The following is a 15107-nucleotide window of genomic DNA, read 5'->3' as shown; positions in this document are numbered from 1 at the left end:
ACGTGACAATACTATCGATATACTATCGATACTATCTCTTACCTATCGATAGTCTATCGATAGTGGACAATCGATATGCAACACTACTGTCAATGTCATCTGTTTTGCATCCGCTGCGACTGTTGTTAAAAATATATATTTGTGAAGTATCGAAAAATATAATTAGGTAAACATGGAAACGCTAGAGAAAAAACGTTTAAAAAAACCGACTAAAATTGAAGAAATGACAAAAGAACAAATACGCCAAGCTATTATTAAGAAAAGAGAGTGTAATGCGAAAGCACAATTTATAGTCGAAAGTCTACTTGAAAAATGTGTAAATGAGGACTTTTTTCTCAAAAGTTTGTTTGATATCAATCAAAGTCACTTCGATGACGTGATCGAAGAACGATCTATATTACATTTATGTGGTTATCCTCTGTGTCAGAGAACATTGTCTGAGAAAGACATACCTAAACAAAAATACCGAATATCGGTTAAAACGAATAAAGTGTATGATATTACAGCAAGAAAAAGTTTTTGTAGTAATATTTGTTATAAATCAGCAATGCATATTAAGAAACAAATGTTAACAAGTCCCCTTTGGTTTAGAGACTATGAAGAAATACCTAAATTTTGTCTCTTACCATTAGATTCATCCGGAAGTCTGGGACAAGAAATAGATTTAAGCTTGACAGAAAAAATTGATTTCAACTCTGAGACAAAACCCTTTGCATCTATAAATGATTTCTCTAATGCTACCCTACATGAAATCAATGTATACCAAAACAAAAATAACAATAACCAAAATGTGCAAGTGAATCCTAATGATGCAGATGTTTTAAATATTGACAGGGACCTACAAAAAGTTAGTCAGAAAGTTGAAAAATTAAATATCAACCAAAATAATATTACTACAGATGTAAACGCCACAAAAAAATCTGCACCAAATCCCTTAAATATAATTGGTGATATAATAGAAAAACCAGAGAAGAAAATAGATCCTATACTATTAAATTCACCTGCCAATACATCCAGTGTTCTCACTGATGACTTAAATACATCTATCAAAAAACAGATAGCACAGAAGAAACAACCTTCTATAAACATTATAATGATTGAAGTAGAAAAATGTTTAGCCGAATGGTTTACTATAGACACATTGATATATCTTTTTGGTGAAGACAAGTTGAAACAACTGGTTGCTGACAAGGGTCAATGTATTAAAGATTACTTAAACAACTATTCAAAAAGTATATTTTACACCTCAAATTCATATGATCAATATCAGACTTTGTGTCGAAAGCTGAATATGTTAGAATTAGAAGATAGACGATATGATGCGCAAACATTGTCTAGAGAAACAAAGCCATTACCAGATTACTCCATCTTGAAAGAAGAAAGTAAGAAAATGCAATTAAAGGTGAAAGCATTCTTCGCTGGAGATACCGTAGTTCCAGAAGTGGAGCATGTTGAGACAGATCTTATCAATGAAGACGAGAATATGACACAATTACCATTAGTTGATAAAAATGCACAGAATGCATTACGTCGACGAATTGTATGCCAACATTTAAATAAGGTTTTACCGGATTTACTCAAATCTCTTGGACTACTGACGTTAACTATTAGCTCTGATATCCGGTTGCTTGTAAATACATTTAAATTAAAGGCCAATAACATAATGTTTAAACCAATACAGTGGACATTAATTGCTATTGTTTTCATACGGTTGTTATCTATAAGAGATAAGAGATTAGAATATTTATTACAGCAACCAACAGCATTCCGACACATGCAGCTCTTGCTCTTGAGCTATAAACAAGATGGTGGTTACTTAGATAGGCTAATTTCATGGCTCACAGATATTGATCGATTATTAGATGTTAATGATACTCAACTGACCATCGAGTAATATTTTAATTAATAAAACTATTTATTACAAATGATGGTTTTACTTTTAGCTTTATTAATCAATAATGATGACCTGAGGAACTAAGCTCTATGCCAGGATAATTTTTACTTATGAAAGTATTAACTGAAGAGAGAAAACACTTTATTAATTATTTATTTCATCACACACATAGTATACACTGACAGAGCAGAAGAACAATAATATGTATATTCATTTTATAATCATAACAAGATAGTGTTTATTTACTTACTATCTAGTATAAACTACAATTGTGCACTAAAAATGCAGGCCATAGTGCATCAAAATTGTGTGTGTATTCGGTTCCACCCTCACATCAAAACAAAGCAACAAAGCTAGAAAAAAAATAACCATGTGAAGATTTTTATTATTAAAAATTGCATAAAGTAGGAAACAGCAATCTTCCAGCCCAGACCAACACCACACTATAAAAGATGATTTCAAGAATGTCGGGCATGTGTGTCGTACTGTCGATAAACTCTACGAGTTGTGCTAGTTTGCATTCGTTCTAAAGGTTGGTTAGGGAAATAAACCTTTTAAAACAAATAGCTCAATATATTTTTGGTTTATACGTTAAATTCAATTAATTAATAATTTATAGTAAAATAAATAATGTTTATGTATTATGTCTTAGATAAGCTAGCCATTAGTGTATAGACCAACGAAAATTGGTTACTTAAAGATCTTAAGGTCCTGGAATCGATTCCTGGGCCACGCCATTAACTATTTATTAAAACATACATTTAGTAGCATTCAAATAATTTTATTGCTTCCTGTTGGTAAATAACTAAATATACATAATTATTAATTTGGAAACGGAACGCCTAATAAAAACACAATAGCACACACGTCGCTTGTGCGCATGCCAGTGACAATATCTAATTGCTCAATTTATAATGCTTTTGTTTTATAATCTAAGCTCTATATGATGATTTTTTTTTCACTAGCCGTCAATCACGTAAATACTGAATACTGAACGTACGATTGTGACCAATCGACGCGGAATCGTCGGTAGATGGTTATAGGCTGTAATTTTTTTGAATTCCGTTAATCCGACCCTCTTCTTTATGCAATGACCAGAGTAGTGAGCTGATAAAAGCTAGTGAGTTACATAAAACAAATCATACTTCACTTGATCAAACAAAATAAATTTAAGTGAAAGTTAGGTTAGTAACGAAATATTTTTTCAAAATTCAGCCCCCAATGAATTATGGATTTGTAAAGAAATTCCACAAATTATGGAAATAGTTATTTAAGCTTATGTTAATGTGTTTAAGATAGATGGGAAAGCTTTTCAAAAATTCATCGCATAAGAGGGTGAAACTTATGACGAAATTTGTGTGAAATATAATTATGAAATTAAAAAATATGAAAATCATTATTAAGACTTCTGTTTATGATTAAAAGACTATAATAGCATTTTTTTAAAATTCTTCATCCAAGAAAATGAAATTGGAAATGAAAGTTTGAAAATTAATTTATCTTTATTCGAACTAAGAAATATAAAAATCGGTTTTAAAAGCAGATTTTCTTAGTAAAAGATGTGTTTCAGAAAATTCATTACCTACGAAGATTAAAAAAGGGATGAATGTTTGTATCAATGTTAGCCATTTATCAAATGAAAAAATGCGGTTTTTAATATTTAAACGGAGATATAAAATAAAAATACTGTTATTCCACAAATTGTGTATTTTTCAAAGCAGTGTTCTGATTGTTCAAATTTAGTAATTTCTTTTTAATAACTGCTTGACTGTAACTGCTTAGTTACTTTGTATTGTTCTTTTTCTGTTATTTTGTTTTATCTGGCGTTAAAGTATGGTGCCAATTAATTAATGTGTGTTCCTAAATCTCGCAGTCGTCTCGCAATCAGCAATATGTGCAATTTTAATGAATATTATTAAACCTATATAAAAAAGTGTTTCATTCATCATTTGATTAACAATTTTGGGCCTAAATAGTTATATGTAAATTTCCAATACAAATTAAAATGAGGTACCTATGTATTCTGTTGATTCACTGTAGACATTTTTTGGCAGACTTGTACCACAGAAAGTGTGCCGTGACCAAGATAATGGAAAAAAAAACCATCTAAAACTTACGAAAATTTATTGGGTTTTCTATATAAGGTTTTTTCATCAAGTACACGGCTGTGATCATTGTGTCCTCAATTAGTTTATTACAAGAAGTAAGTTCCGACGCTTCGGTTGAACCAGGCCTTTCAATCCGTTACTTAAAATAATAAAAAACATTATGACAATGTTTTAAATGACACATTTGCCGTTACATTTGACTCTAAACCCATTTTAACTTTCTATATTTTTTAGTAAAAAAAGGTGAACTAGACCCTGTGTTATATAAAATGACTGAGACTGATGCAACCAAACGTCCTTTAGAAATGCCTGAAACATTTCTTCCTTATTTGGAAAAATACAGGATTTATAAGCTTTTTAAGGTAAGTTTGACTATGACATGGAAAATGACCAATATGTTATAAATTTAAATTTTATCAAGGGTGCCTACTTGAAACGGATATATTATAAAATAGATTACAGATATATTGTAAATTAGACGTTATCACCAGCACCATAAATGTGTGCAAAATTACGGCGCAGTCGGTTGAATACTGATTAGAAACAGTTTCATCCAAACGAATTTAAAATTAATAAATAATTAAATTTTCAATTTAAATATTACCTTTTATTTTATATTAATTATAAGGACTTACAGGGGACGTTAAATAAAAGTTCCTAAAGTAATCTTTCTCGATTTAGACTACTACACGCAATAACAATGATACGGTACGTGCACCTTTACTATAGTCGAATCGAAGACGAACATGCTCACCATGAAAATATATTTTAATAACTATACTTATAAATACTTATATTATAAATGCGAAAAGAACTGTCATTGTTACCCTTTCACGGCTAAACTAGTGAACCGAAGGCAGGACATATACTTACCTACTACTATTTTATATCTAAAACCATGCTTTTACGAAACTATTACTATTTCAATACGATATCAACAAACGTTTTATACTATTAATTATTTTGTGATTATGGGTAAAGTGTCTGGGCTCACTGAAATAGCCCTGACAAGCTTTGCCATAGTACGTGTAATTTGTATACAGCTAAGCTAATACATTTTTGATTCAGGAGTACATCATTTATTTAACATATATTCTACATTTACCCCTATAATAAAGTTTAATTAAGTAATGTATATTTAATAAAGGATATGGTACAAGACTTGGTAATAAATCTACCAAAAGACCACCTCAAGCACATGAAGGTGTTCCTCGGTCGACATCTCCACAGTTCCAAGAATGTTGATAGAGTCATCTTACTTGTATCGCCGGAACTTCATATTGGTAAATCGTATAAATTGTTGTAATGATTATATTTAGAAATAATATCATCATCCATATTACTATTACTATAATTACTAGTTTCTTATTGCATATAAGATACCAATATACTATAGGTATCTACGTATTTTTTTCCGTGGCTCTGCCCGCAGCACTTTTACTTTAAAACCAATAAATTATGGACCTATAATGTTTAAAATAAAAAATAAACTACACTACACTACTTATCACAGATAATGAGATTTTGACATAGACAATTTTATTATTTTTTTATTGATTTTGCATATTCCTATTACAGTCACTGGTAGGGCTTTGTGCAAGTCTGTCTGAGTAGATACAAACCCACTTATCGGATATTCTACCGCCAAACAGCAATACTTAGTATTGTTGTGTTCCCGGTTGTAGAGTGAGTGAAACAGTATAACTACTGGCACCTGGGGCATAATATTTTATCTCCCACAGTTGGTAAGGCATTGGCAATGAAAGGAAAGGGGTCTTAAAAAAGTAATTATGTATTTAAAAATAAAAAATATTAAGTTATATATTTTCCTTATTTTTTATTAATTAAAATTATTTACTTACTTTTAATAAGTATAGAATATTTATTGTTTTTAAATATTATATTCATAGATACGAAAAGATTGGCAAGAGACATGATAAAAGATCACGGATACTTCGTTATCACACGACGCTGCGTTATGGATCGTTACGAAAAGGTTTATTTCATCGATAAAATATAAATTCAATGATTTATAGAATAAGCGTTTGAACTTTATCACGTTTTAAGCATGATAAGTACGTGCCTGGATGCATTTCTCCTGTTCTATTGTCTGAAGTGACAAAAATGATGACATCGAGGGATCCTGTACCACAAGCTGGGTGGCTAATGTTTGGTGCGAATATTTCAATACTTTAAAATAAATTTATGCATTTATTTGAATGTATATTAGTTTTAGTACATGTGGTACAAAACACATAATCTAAACATATGTAAGCGAAATATCACTCATCTCAAGATCTTCGAATCTGTTGGTCCGATTGACTTGAAATTTCGCGACGTATACTCTATTCCAACCATAACAGGAAAAAGCTTAATAAACAATATTTGACAGCGAATTAACGCGATATCGTTGGCTGAGAGCTTGATTAATCTATGATATTTACTACGGATTTGCGAAAAAATGGCGTTTTGAACGTCGACGAAACTGTTATCGCAATTTTGGAAGTAAAATTAAAGCGGAAATAAGTAGTTAAATGTAATAGTGTTGTATTATAAATAAAGATATATTAATCATAAACTCTTAGTAAGTAAATCTAAGGTTTGCTTATCTTTTTTCTTACTTCCATTGGAATAGGCTATAGACGGTCACAAGAGCAGGCAATCAGTGGTGTAACTATATATGAATTTTATCCGTACGAAGTCGAGACAGGCAACTAGTAATTAATATATAATTCGTCTGTAAGTATGAGTGAGACTGAATTCTTAAGCGACTGGTCCATGGTGCTATTTTAATGATTTTTTTGGGTTTGAATGAGTCCCTGAATTATTTAGAAAAAATCTTTTAACGCGATTAGGTTCAAATATTTTTGTAATAAAAAGTAACTAATTTCACCCATACGAAGTTGTGATGGGCAACTTGTAATAATATACAATACCTGATATATTGAAATATTGAGCAATTGGTAAGCATAAATGTATATTTAAACTATCAATTAAATACATGTAAGTTAAAGTCACCCTTCGCGCTATCTTAGTGAATAAATAAGTCAATTTAGTATAATTTGATGATTTTTCTTAACTTTCTAAGACCATCCCTGCACATTACAAGAAGCACGATGTCTACAACAAGACGGGATTCTGCCTAGTGTCACTCTGGTCCTCACTCCACCACCACCACCAGCTTCTAAAGCAGTGGACACTCGCACCCCTGCACGGTCCTTCTTCCAACAAGACTTTGAAGGGCTAAAGTTGGCTTACAAAGCTACACTAAAGGTTTGTATGAAGAACAAATGGGTCTAATGATAAATAACAATAAGTATACCTAATATGTATAGAAACGGCGTAAGTTGGTTAAATAAAATTAGTTCGACTATTGCGCTTTATACTTACCTATATCAGCGGGAGGAGTTCTCTACAGGACCTTGTAATCAGTTGAACAACAAGAGAACAAGTTATTCTACCTAATCCTAATAGCCTAAAGCTTCCTGCGGCTGCTAAAATAAATGCATCTTTCAACCTTTCTTAAGCTTATCTACGTCTTCTAAATAATGTAACAGGTACTCGCGCCAAATTGAATGTCGTTAACAGGAGGTGTACATCGAATCAGACGATAGTCCAGAGAAGATAGTAACGAAATGTTCGAAAGCTATCAGCGCGGCGACGGCCGGCGCGCAGGGCCCGGGCCGCGGGCTGCACGTGTGGGGCGCGCCAGGCGTGTACCGCGTCGTCCTTATCGGCCCCCGGGGCTCCGGCCGGAAAGTGCAAGCGAGCGCAGCCGCTAAGCATTTTGATATTGTTTACTGTAAAAAACTTTGTTTTACATTTCACGTGTCAAAATAATATAGTATTTTAACTAAGTTGTGGTAGGACTTTGTGCAGGCAAGTTAAAACCCATTCAGTTATTTATATTTCAAACAGTATTCACGTGGTATTCGTGTGTTCCAGGTAGGATGAAGTTTTGTAGGTCAGTGTAAGAACAGGCACGAGGATACATAACATCTTAAGTCGTTTGGACGGCGGCGTACAAGGGACCAGATGTTATGAACGTTTTTTTTTATCTAATTGTCAAAATAGTACTCTACTTAATGGTACTTATAAACAAATATAGTCTTTTCATGTAGTGCACTTTGAAGAATTTTTCAAGCAAGCAGAATTGAGGAACGATGAAATTGGTGAAAAGTTACGAAAGTTTGGTGTTAGCGTTGGACTGAAATCGGAAATAGTTAAACGACGTATAGCTCAAAAGGTGATTTTAGAGTGTAGTAGTAAAAAAATAAATACGTCAAATGTTAGTTTAAGAGTATAAAATAAAACAGATACATAATCCAAATAAAAAGGGATTAAAATTGAAGTCTCTCCTCTTGCGAACCTCGGAAGATAATTCCACCACACTTCTCCAATTCGCGTCGGTGGAAATAAATGTGACGGAATTTGATTCGATATATGTAGGTCTCCTCGAAATGTGTTGCTCATCTGTTTTAAAAACTGGACTACTGGTCAACAAAAAGTATGCAAAAAAGAAATGTTTTTAAGAAGTGACTAATGGCAATATTTAATAGTACTGGTATTAAACAACACCTAAAAAGATCTTAACATTTTTAGGATTGTATTGAACACGGCTGGATCCTGACCGGATATCCTGAGACTGGTGAAGATTTCGAACAGTTGGACCGAATGCCTACTCCTCCAAATCGGTATTATTTGTCGTTGAAACTAATCAGTCTATTTTCATAAACAGTGTGAATAGATAATCGAGTCAATGCAATTTCAAGGACTAAAAGTAATCATTTTAAAGTTATTGTTTCGTAAAAGTAAGCTTAAACAATTTGATTACCTACTTCCTTAAATTTAAATACGCATAAATATTTGTATGATTATAATAATAATTATAATTAATCTTTAGTCTTGTTTATCTCTTATTGATTATACAAATATATAATTTTGTAGCAATTACTGTTAAGCTTTTCCGAATAGACCCTTGTAGCCTTTTGACGTATTGACAAATAATTAAGTATATGTACCTATTACTCTACCAAATAATCAAAAATATTAAGATTTTCCCATACCATAGACTATTGCTACTTATTTTAATGGCTAGACATATTTCTAACAGATACTTGATTACTCTTGTAACTTTCACCTGAAGATAGTCTACTTAATGCTATCTGAAATGAATCAACTATTATTACTTTCGAAGTGAAAGTCTGTAAATTTCAACAACAAAATTACAGCCAACAACTTCGCTTACTTTTTTCTACAACCTCCAATTGCCTTTCAAATAGTTTACTCATTGTAGTTTTATTATTTAGGTCACTAAAACCAACAATCTCGCCCGATAAATAAATTTTCATTACTATTCTAACAGCATTATATTCCTAAATACGGACTGGGACGTATGTAAGACACGCACATTGTCACGGGGAGTGGACTGGTGCACGGGGCGGGAGGCACAACGGGGCTCTGGGCCGAGGGTGCTGGCCCTGCAGCCTGACCTCGAGAAACTGATAGATGCTGAGGTTAAATTTACAGTTATAATATCTCATTACAAAGGTCGCGTCATTTATTTAATATCATATTACTACAGTGAAAAAGGTATTTTTATATGATTTAAAATTAATAAATTGAAGCCAAATAGGTGCTACATACAAGTTTCCCGCATTATTGAGATCTTTGTATTTTCATTATGTGATATCAGCTATAAATTTTATGTTATGACAACACATATCTACACGATTTCTCCAAATCCGTAGAGTACAATATGAAATACTATTCACGGACAAAATTTAGTTATGTATAAAATTCTGAGAAGGAATCGTAGGTATCGGCGAATAGTAAATTATGAACTCGTGTTGCGCACATTGTTAGCACTGCCGTACGGTAAACTCGACTCGCTTAGCGCGTTCGTCATCAAACGTGTTAAAATTTTGCTTTTGGCAAACGGTAGTACGCACAAGTGCACGACTCACCTGGGTCAATAGCATTCATTACCATGCGCGCGATCTCTACAAATTCGGCTTAGCAGTTAATAGTAAAATATTTCAAAAGACTACTTTTAAAATGTTCTAATTATATTCACCAGGAAGACCCTTTAGGATTTGTTTAAGAGAGAGAATACTTTCGAGGATACCTTTATTTTGAATAATTTACATAACTATACATTTTCTTCGTATCTATTCGCATCATTAATTTTGGATGGCGAGGGGCGTATTCCTGTGGTAATAAGGTACTTATTTGTTTGTAGTTAATTTAATTTTTTAAAATATTTATTGCCGTTATCAGTTATTAAAATGGCTTATCATAACCACTTGGGCGTTTGATTTAAAAATACCTTCTAAAACGTAACGCGAACACGTATATCTAATTACCTATATATTTAGTACGCAAACTGTTAATAATCCTTCACAGTTTACACAAGATTCCATTATGTTTTTGTGATGATAGAATAATATTAAATAATCTCAGTGAATATATGTATAAAGTAGGTATATTTTGCGAAATTACTAGTCTTTTTGAACGAACTATATGAAATAAATGATTGCGGAAACGATTTTGATAATTAATGATTATCTAGGAACCGCCCACTTTAATTATCGTTAACCGGGTGTGCTCATGAATTTTATCTTCTCAAATATATATTTTTAATTTTACAGTTAGATGCTTATTTTACGGAAAATCTGGCTGAACTCAGAGCCGCTGCTGGCATTACAGCTGTTGAAATAGATGGCAATAAATCAGTAGGTAATATACTTCGACATTTTTAACTGTTATCACACTTACTTTATAAATATCTATGAGAATACTGTTTAAGATTAAGTATAATTAGGATACAAATAATGATTGACTTCGTTGTAATAATATGTAAGAAGTTAACTAAAAAAATATATTATAATTTTGTTCAATATTGAAAAAACGTTTTTTGACTTTTTTAATTAAGCAGATCAAGTTCAAGTGAAAATGCAAGCAGCCATAATTTCATCGCCGACAGTTAACATCGAATGTTGCTCACAGCTGCGAAACGTACGCGCTGACGAATTAGCTTATTAAATTTTTGGAAAGAAATAAAATACATAACTTCATAGAAATATTTTTTATTTATGTACTCCTCCGTACTTCGACCGAAAATTATAACTACATAATTATAATATTATCTGCTAATTAAGACCTAACAATTCAGCAGTCTCAAAACAATTACATTCAGGAATGAACAATCATCAAACATTGAGGTAGTCTCCGAGTGACCCGAGACTAAAGATTCGTCGTGGTCTCTGGCGAACACGAAGGCTGAACTTAAGAGAAACAGACTTCACGCGAACGCGACTGATTTCTTTACAAATAAAAAATGCATCAATTTACACATTAACACACCAACCAGTCACACATGCGCGGCGGCCAACTATTAGTAACGAGCATTCGGCGAGGTTCAGACCTGCCGACCACCGCACATCTCATGCATTCGTCACACTAATAAATATACACAACACCGGCTAAAACACTTTGTATCCGTTCATCTTTACAGTTTATGTACACCATACACATTCTTACAATGTACCTAATCTGTAGTGACCTTTACGGAGATCACATTTGGCTACGGTCACTTGTATTCAGTCTGTCATGTTACAACTCGTCCTTGAACTCGTCGTCCTCGCCGCCCGCGCCCTGTGGGGGCACGCCGCCTTGCCCTTGGTAGAGTTTCGCTATGATGGGCTGGACAACATCTTCAAGAGACTTCTTCTGTTTTTTGTATTCTTCTGAATCAACGTCTTGATTGTCTTCGAGCCATTTGATTGCAGCGTCGATAGCTTCTTCCATTTTAGATTTATCATCATCAGAAACCTTTAACAAAAAAAATAAAAATTAAACCTCTTTATTTAAAACACACCATTGCGTTTACATTTAAGTTTGTTTTGCATAGATGTCCGTTTAAAAAGTTGTATGATTTAAAAAAAAATACCAACCTTGGCGCCGAGTTTTTCTTTGTCCTGAAGCTGGTTCTTGATTGAGTATGCGTAACTCTCGAGTTCGTTTCTGGACTCAACTCGCTCCTTCAACTTTTTGTCATCATCAGCAAACTTCTCGGCGTCTTTGATCATCCTTTCAATATCTTCTGGTGTGAGTCTGTTCTGATCGTTAGTGATGACAATCTTTTCCCTGTTTCCTGTACCTTTGTCTTCAGCTGATACTTGGAGTATACCATTAGCATCAATCTCGAATGTGACTTCGATTTGTGGAATGCCTCTTGGTGCTGGTGGGATACCAGTCAGATCGAACTTTCCAAGCAAGTGGTTGTCCTTGGTCATTGGACGTTCACCCTCATACACTTGGATTGTTACTGTGTGCTGGTTATCACTGGCGGTAGAGAAGATCTGAGATTTCTTTGTAGGAATGACAGTGTTACGAGGGATCAGCTTAGTCATCACACCTCCGACAGTCTCGATACCCATGGTAAGAGGGTTGACGTCGAGAAGGACAATAGCATCGGTATCTTGTTCACCACTGAGGACACCGGCTTGGACAGCAGCACCGTAAGCAACGGCTTCGTCGGGGTTGATACCTCGGGATGGTTCTTTACCGTTGAAGAACTCCTTGACAAGCTGTTGAACCTTAGGGATACGAGTAGAACCACCAACCAATACAATTTCATCAACATCTTTCTTGTTCATATCTGCATCTTCCAATACCTTTTGTACAGGTTTAAGAGTAGATCTGAAAAGGTCCATGTTCAATTCTTCGAACTTAGCTCTGGTAAGAGTCTCAGAGAAATCATCACCTTCGAAGAAGGATTCAATTTCGATCTTGACTTGGTGGCTGGATGACAAAGCTCTCTTAGCCTTCTCAACTTCACGACGCAATTTCTGGACAGCACGGTTATCCTTTCTGATATCCTTACCCTTCTTCTTTTTGTACAGTTTAATGAAATGTTCCATAACTCTCTGGTCAAAGTCTTCACCACCCAAGTGAGTATCACCATTAGTTGCTACTACTTCAAATACACCATTGTCAATAGTAAGAAGAGACACATCAAAAGTACCACCACCCAAATCAAAGACGAGGACATTCTTTTCACCTTCCTTTTTGTCAAGACCATAAGCAATAGCAGCGGCGGTAGGTTCGTTGATAATTCTCATGACATTAAGACCAGCGATGACACCAGCATCTTTGGTGGCTTGACGCTGAGCGTCGTTGAAGTAGGCGGGAACAGTGACGACAGCATGGGTAACCTTTTTACCAAGATAAGCTTCAGCAGTTTCCTTCATCTTTACAAGCACCATGGCGGAAACTTCTTCTGGAGCAAAGATCTTGTCTCCTTGTGCAGTCTTAACTGAAACATGGGGCTTGCTGTTCTTCTCTACCACCTTGAAGGGGAAGAATTTGACATCATGCTGAACAGTTGTGTCACTCCATTCACGACCAATAAGACGTTTGGCATCAAACACTGTGTTCTCAGGGTTAGTAGTCAGCTGATTTTTGGCAGCATCACCAATAAGACGTTCACCCTCTGCAGTGAATGCTACATAGGATGGAGTGATTCGGTTACCCTGGTCATTGGCGATAATTTCTACACGTCCATTTTTGTATACACCAACACTGTGGACAAACAAATATATATCCTTAGGTGACAGTAATCTATTTGGTAGAAGTTCTAATAAGTATTTCATTAAAGTAAACACAAATAACTTAATGATTCAATATGATTCATAAATTTAAAAAAATAACTTTTTAAAACATATTGTATCCATATCCTATGAAAATCATAGCTCTTAAAAAGTGAAACTTTTATATTTATCTATATATAATTTAATACATTTGCTAATCTGAATTGAAATTTTATATTATCATTTTATAAGATAAATTTAAATTTAAAATGTATATTTTAAAGGGCTAAAGCAAATAGGTCTACTCATTTAAAAAGGATAAAATTTTAATGAAAAATGAATACTACAAATTCAACTTACCAAGAGTACGTGGTACCCAAGTCGATACCGATGACGGTACCGATGTCCTTATCTTTCTCCTTCTTCTCGTCGGCGCACACCGCCGCGAGCACACACGCCAAAGCTAGCAGACTCCACCGCATTTTCACCATGCAATGTTTAGACTGAAATATAATTTAAAATGAAAATTTTCCGTATTGGAAAGTTTAATCGTTTCAAGTTTACGAATAGACTTAATATAAGAGATCTATTTCGGTTAAGATCCAGAGTTCAATAATCTCGCCAAGGACACGTAATTTGACACTAAATGAGACACGTCATTGTTAAGGACGACAAAGTGATGACGATTCGAAATAGGACTGTAGTTCTAGAGTTATTAGAAAGTGTCAATGGGTATAACGGGTTCATCTTAACGGTACGATCAGTATGTGGGCCACCGCGCCGGCCCACTAAACGTAGAGTCGAGAATATTCCACGAACGCAAATCGGTATTGAGTATACAAATATTTGTTTAATTTGACCAAATTTACTATTTTTTGTATTATGAATGAGTTACTATCAATATACATTAATTTGTAAGAACTAAATAACCAATTTCACGAAAACTTAAATGTCAAATCTAACTTGAAAGTTATAGTTATTTCGTGGAAAATAAGCTTAACATGAATCGCAACTCAATATATTTATAATTACCTTGAATAATTCGAAGATTTGCAATGTAAATTACTAATCACGGATATGTAAAATCACACTTAAAAGACACTTATTAAAATTTTAGTTGTACACTATACGCAAAGTTGTTCTCTTTTCCGATGTTCGACAGAAACTGAATTTGTCCACGCCGCCGCCGTAATTATTTAGCGCTAGTGTAAATCGTGTGCTTATCCTATTGGCCAGTGGCATGATGACGTATTAAAAGCTTACACGCGATTGGAAGAAGTTTACCGATTTGTCGAAATTTTATTGGCCCACGTGAATCACTGGTAGAGAAATTCTTTCGATGACGACTCAATATACTCGAAAGTACTCGAAAAAATACGATCGGCTTTTGGCGTAAGATTTGAAATGTTGCAATAACCAGCATATGCAACTTCTCAGAAAATTTCATATCATATGAAATATTATTAAATTAATAAACATATCATTTTAAAATAAAACGAACTACAAAAAGAT

At 33.8% G+C, this 15107-nt stretch overlaps 3 protein-coding genes across 5 annotated transcripts in view; 2 read left to right on the top strand and 1 right to left on the bottom strand.

Annotated features, from left to right (window-relative positions):
• The window catches only part of LOC113404470 (endoplasmic reticulum chaperone BiP), a 60157-nt gene that overhangs the window by 38917 nt on the left and 6133 nt on the right, over positions 1-15107 (bottom strand). Inside the window, exons 1-4 of one of the 3 annotated variants that reach the window (XM_026645367.2) lie at positions 14628-14783; positions 13956-14098; positions 11958-13587; positions 11075-11835 (exon numbers count right to left, since the gene is read on the bottom strand). The exons of 1 other annotated variant lie outside the window; for it this stretch is intronic. In XM_026645367.2, coding sequence (XP_026501152.1) covers positions 11617-11835; positions 11958-13587; positions 13956-14086 — 1980 coding nt within the window. In that variant the 5' untranslated portion in view covers positions 14087-14098; positions 14628-14783 and the 3' untranslated portion in view covers positions 11075-11616. Of the gene's footprint in view, positions 1-11074; positions 11836-11957; positions 13588-13955; positions 14099-14627; positions 14784-15107 lie in introns of those variants that run through there. One more of the 3 variants, XM_026645370.2, reaches the window with a different exon arrangement.
• Positions 95-1925, top strand: LOC113404427 (uncharacterized protein). The gene has a single exon (XM_026645311.2). The coding sequence runs from the start codon at positions 173-175 to the stop codon at positions 1892-1894; it is 1722 nt and encodes a 573-aa protein (XP_026501096.2). The 5' UTR covers positions 95-172; the 3' UTR covers positions 1895-1925.
• On the top strand, positions 4213-11190 carry LOC113404471 (adenylate kinase 8-like). The gene is made up of 11 exons (XM_026645372.2): positions 4213-4364; positions 5150-5285; positions 5913-5998; positions 6070-6175; positions 7091-7275; positions 7591-7804; positions 8124-8248; positions 8605-8696; positions 9368-9518; positions 10653-10740; positions 10940-11190. The coding sequence occupies exons 1-11, from the start codon at positions 4272-4274 to the stop codon at positions 11044-11046; spliced, it is 1383 nt and encodes a 460-aa protein (XP_026501157.2). The 5' UTR covers positions 4213-4271; the 3' UTR covers positions 11047-11190.

The sequence above is a fragment of the Vanessa tameamea genome, chromosome 5 (assembly GCF_037043105.1).
Source record: "Vanessa tameamea isolate UH-Manoa-2023 chromosome 5, ilVanTame1 primary haplotype, whole genome shotgun sequence".
Classification (NCBI taxonomy): domain Eukaryota; kingdom Metazoa; phylum Arthropoda; class Insecta; order Lepidoptera; family Nymphalidae; genus Vanessa; species Vanessa tameamea.
The sequence above is the reverse complement of the archived record's forward strand: the minus strand, read 5'-3'. Positions and strand labels throughout refer to the sequence as shown.

Coding starts and splice junctions, on each gene's coding strand:
- LOC113404427 (XM_026645311.2), top strand. CDS start 173: ATGGAAACGCTAGAGAAAAAACGTTTAAAAAAACCGACTAAAATTGAA.
- LOC113404471 (XM_026645372.2), top strand. CDS start 4,272: ATGACTGAGACTGATGCAACCAAACGTCCTTTAGAAATGCCTGAAACA. Junction 7,805..8,123: donor GCATTTTGATATTGTTTACT/GTAAAAAACTTT, acceptor CTTTTCATGTAG/TGCACTTTGAAGAATTTTTC. Junction 10,741..10,939: donor AGATGGCAATAAATCAGTAG/GTAATATACTTC, acceptor TTAATTAAGCAG/ATCAAGTTCAAGTGAAAATG.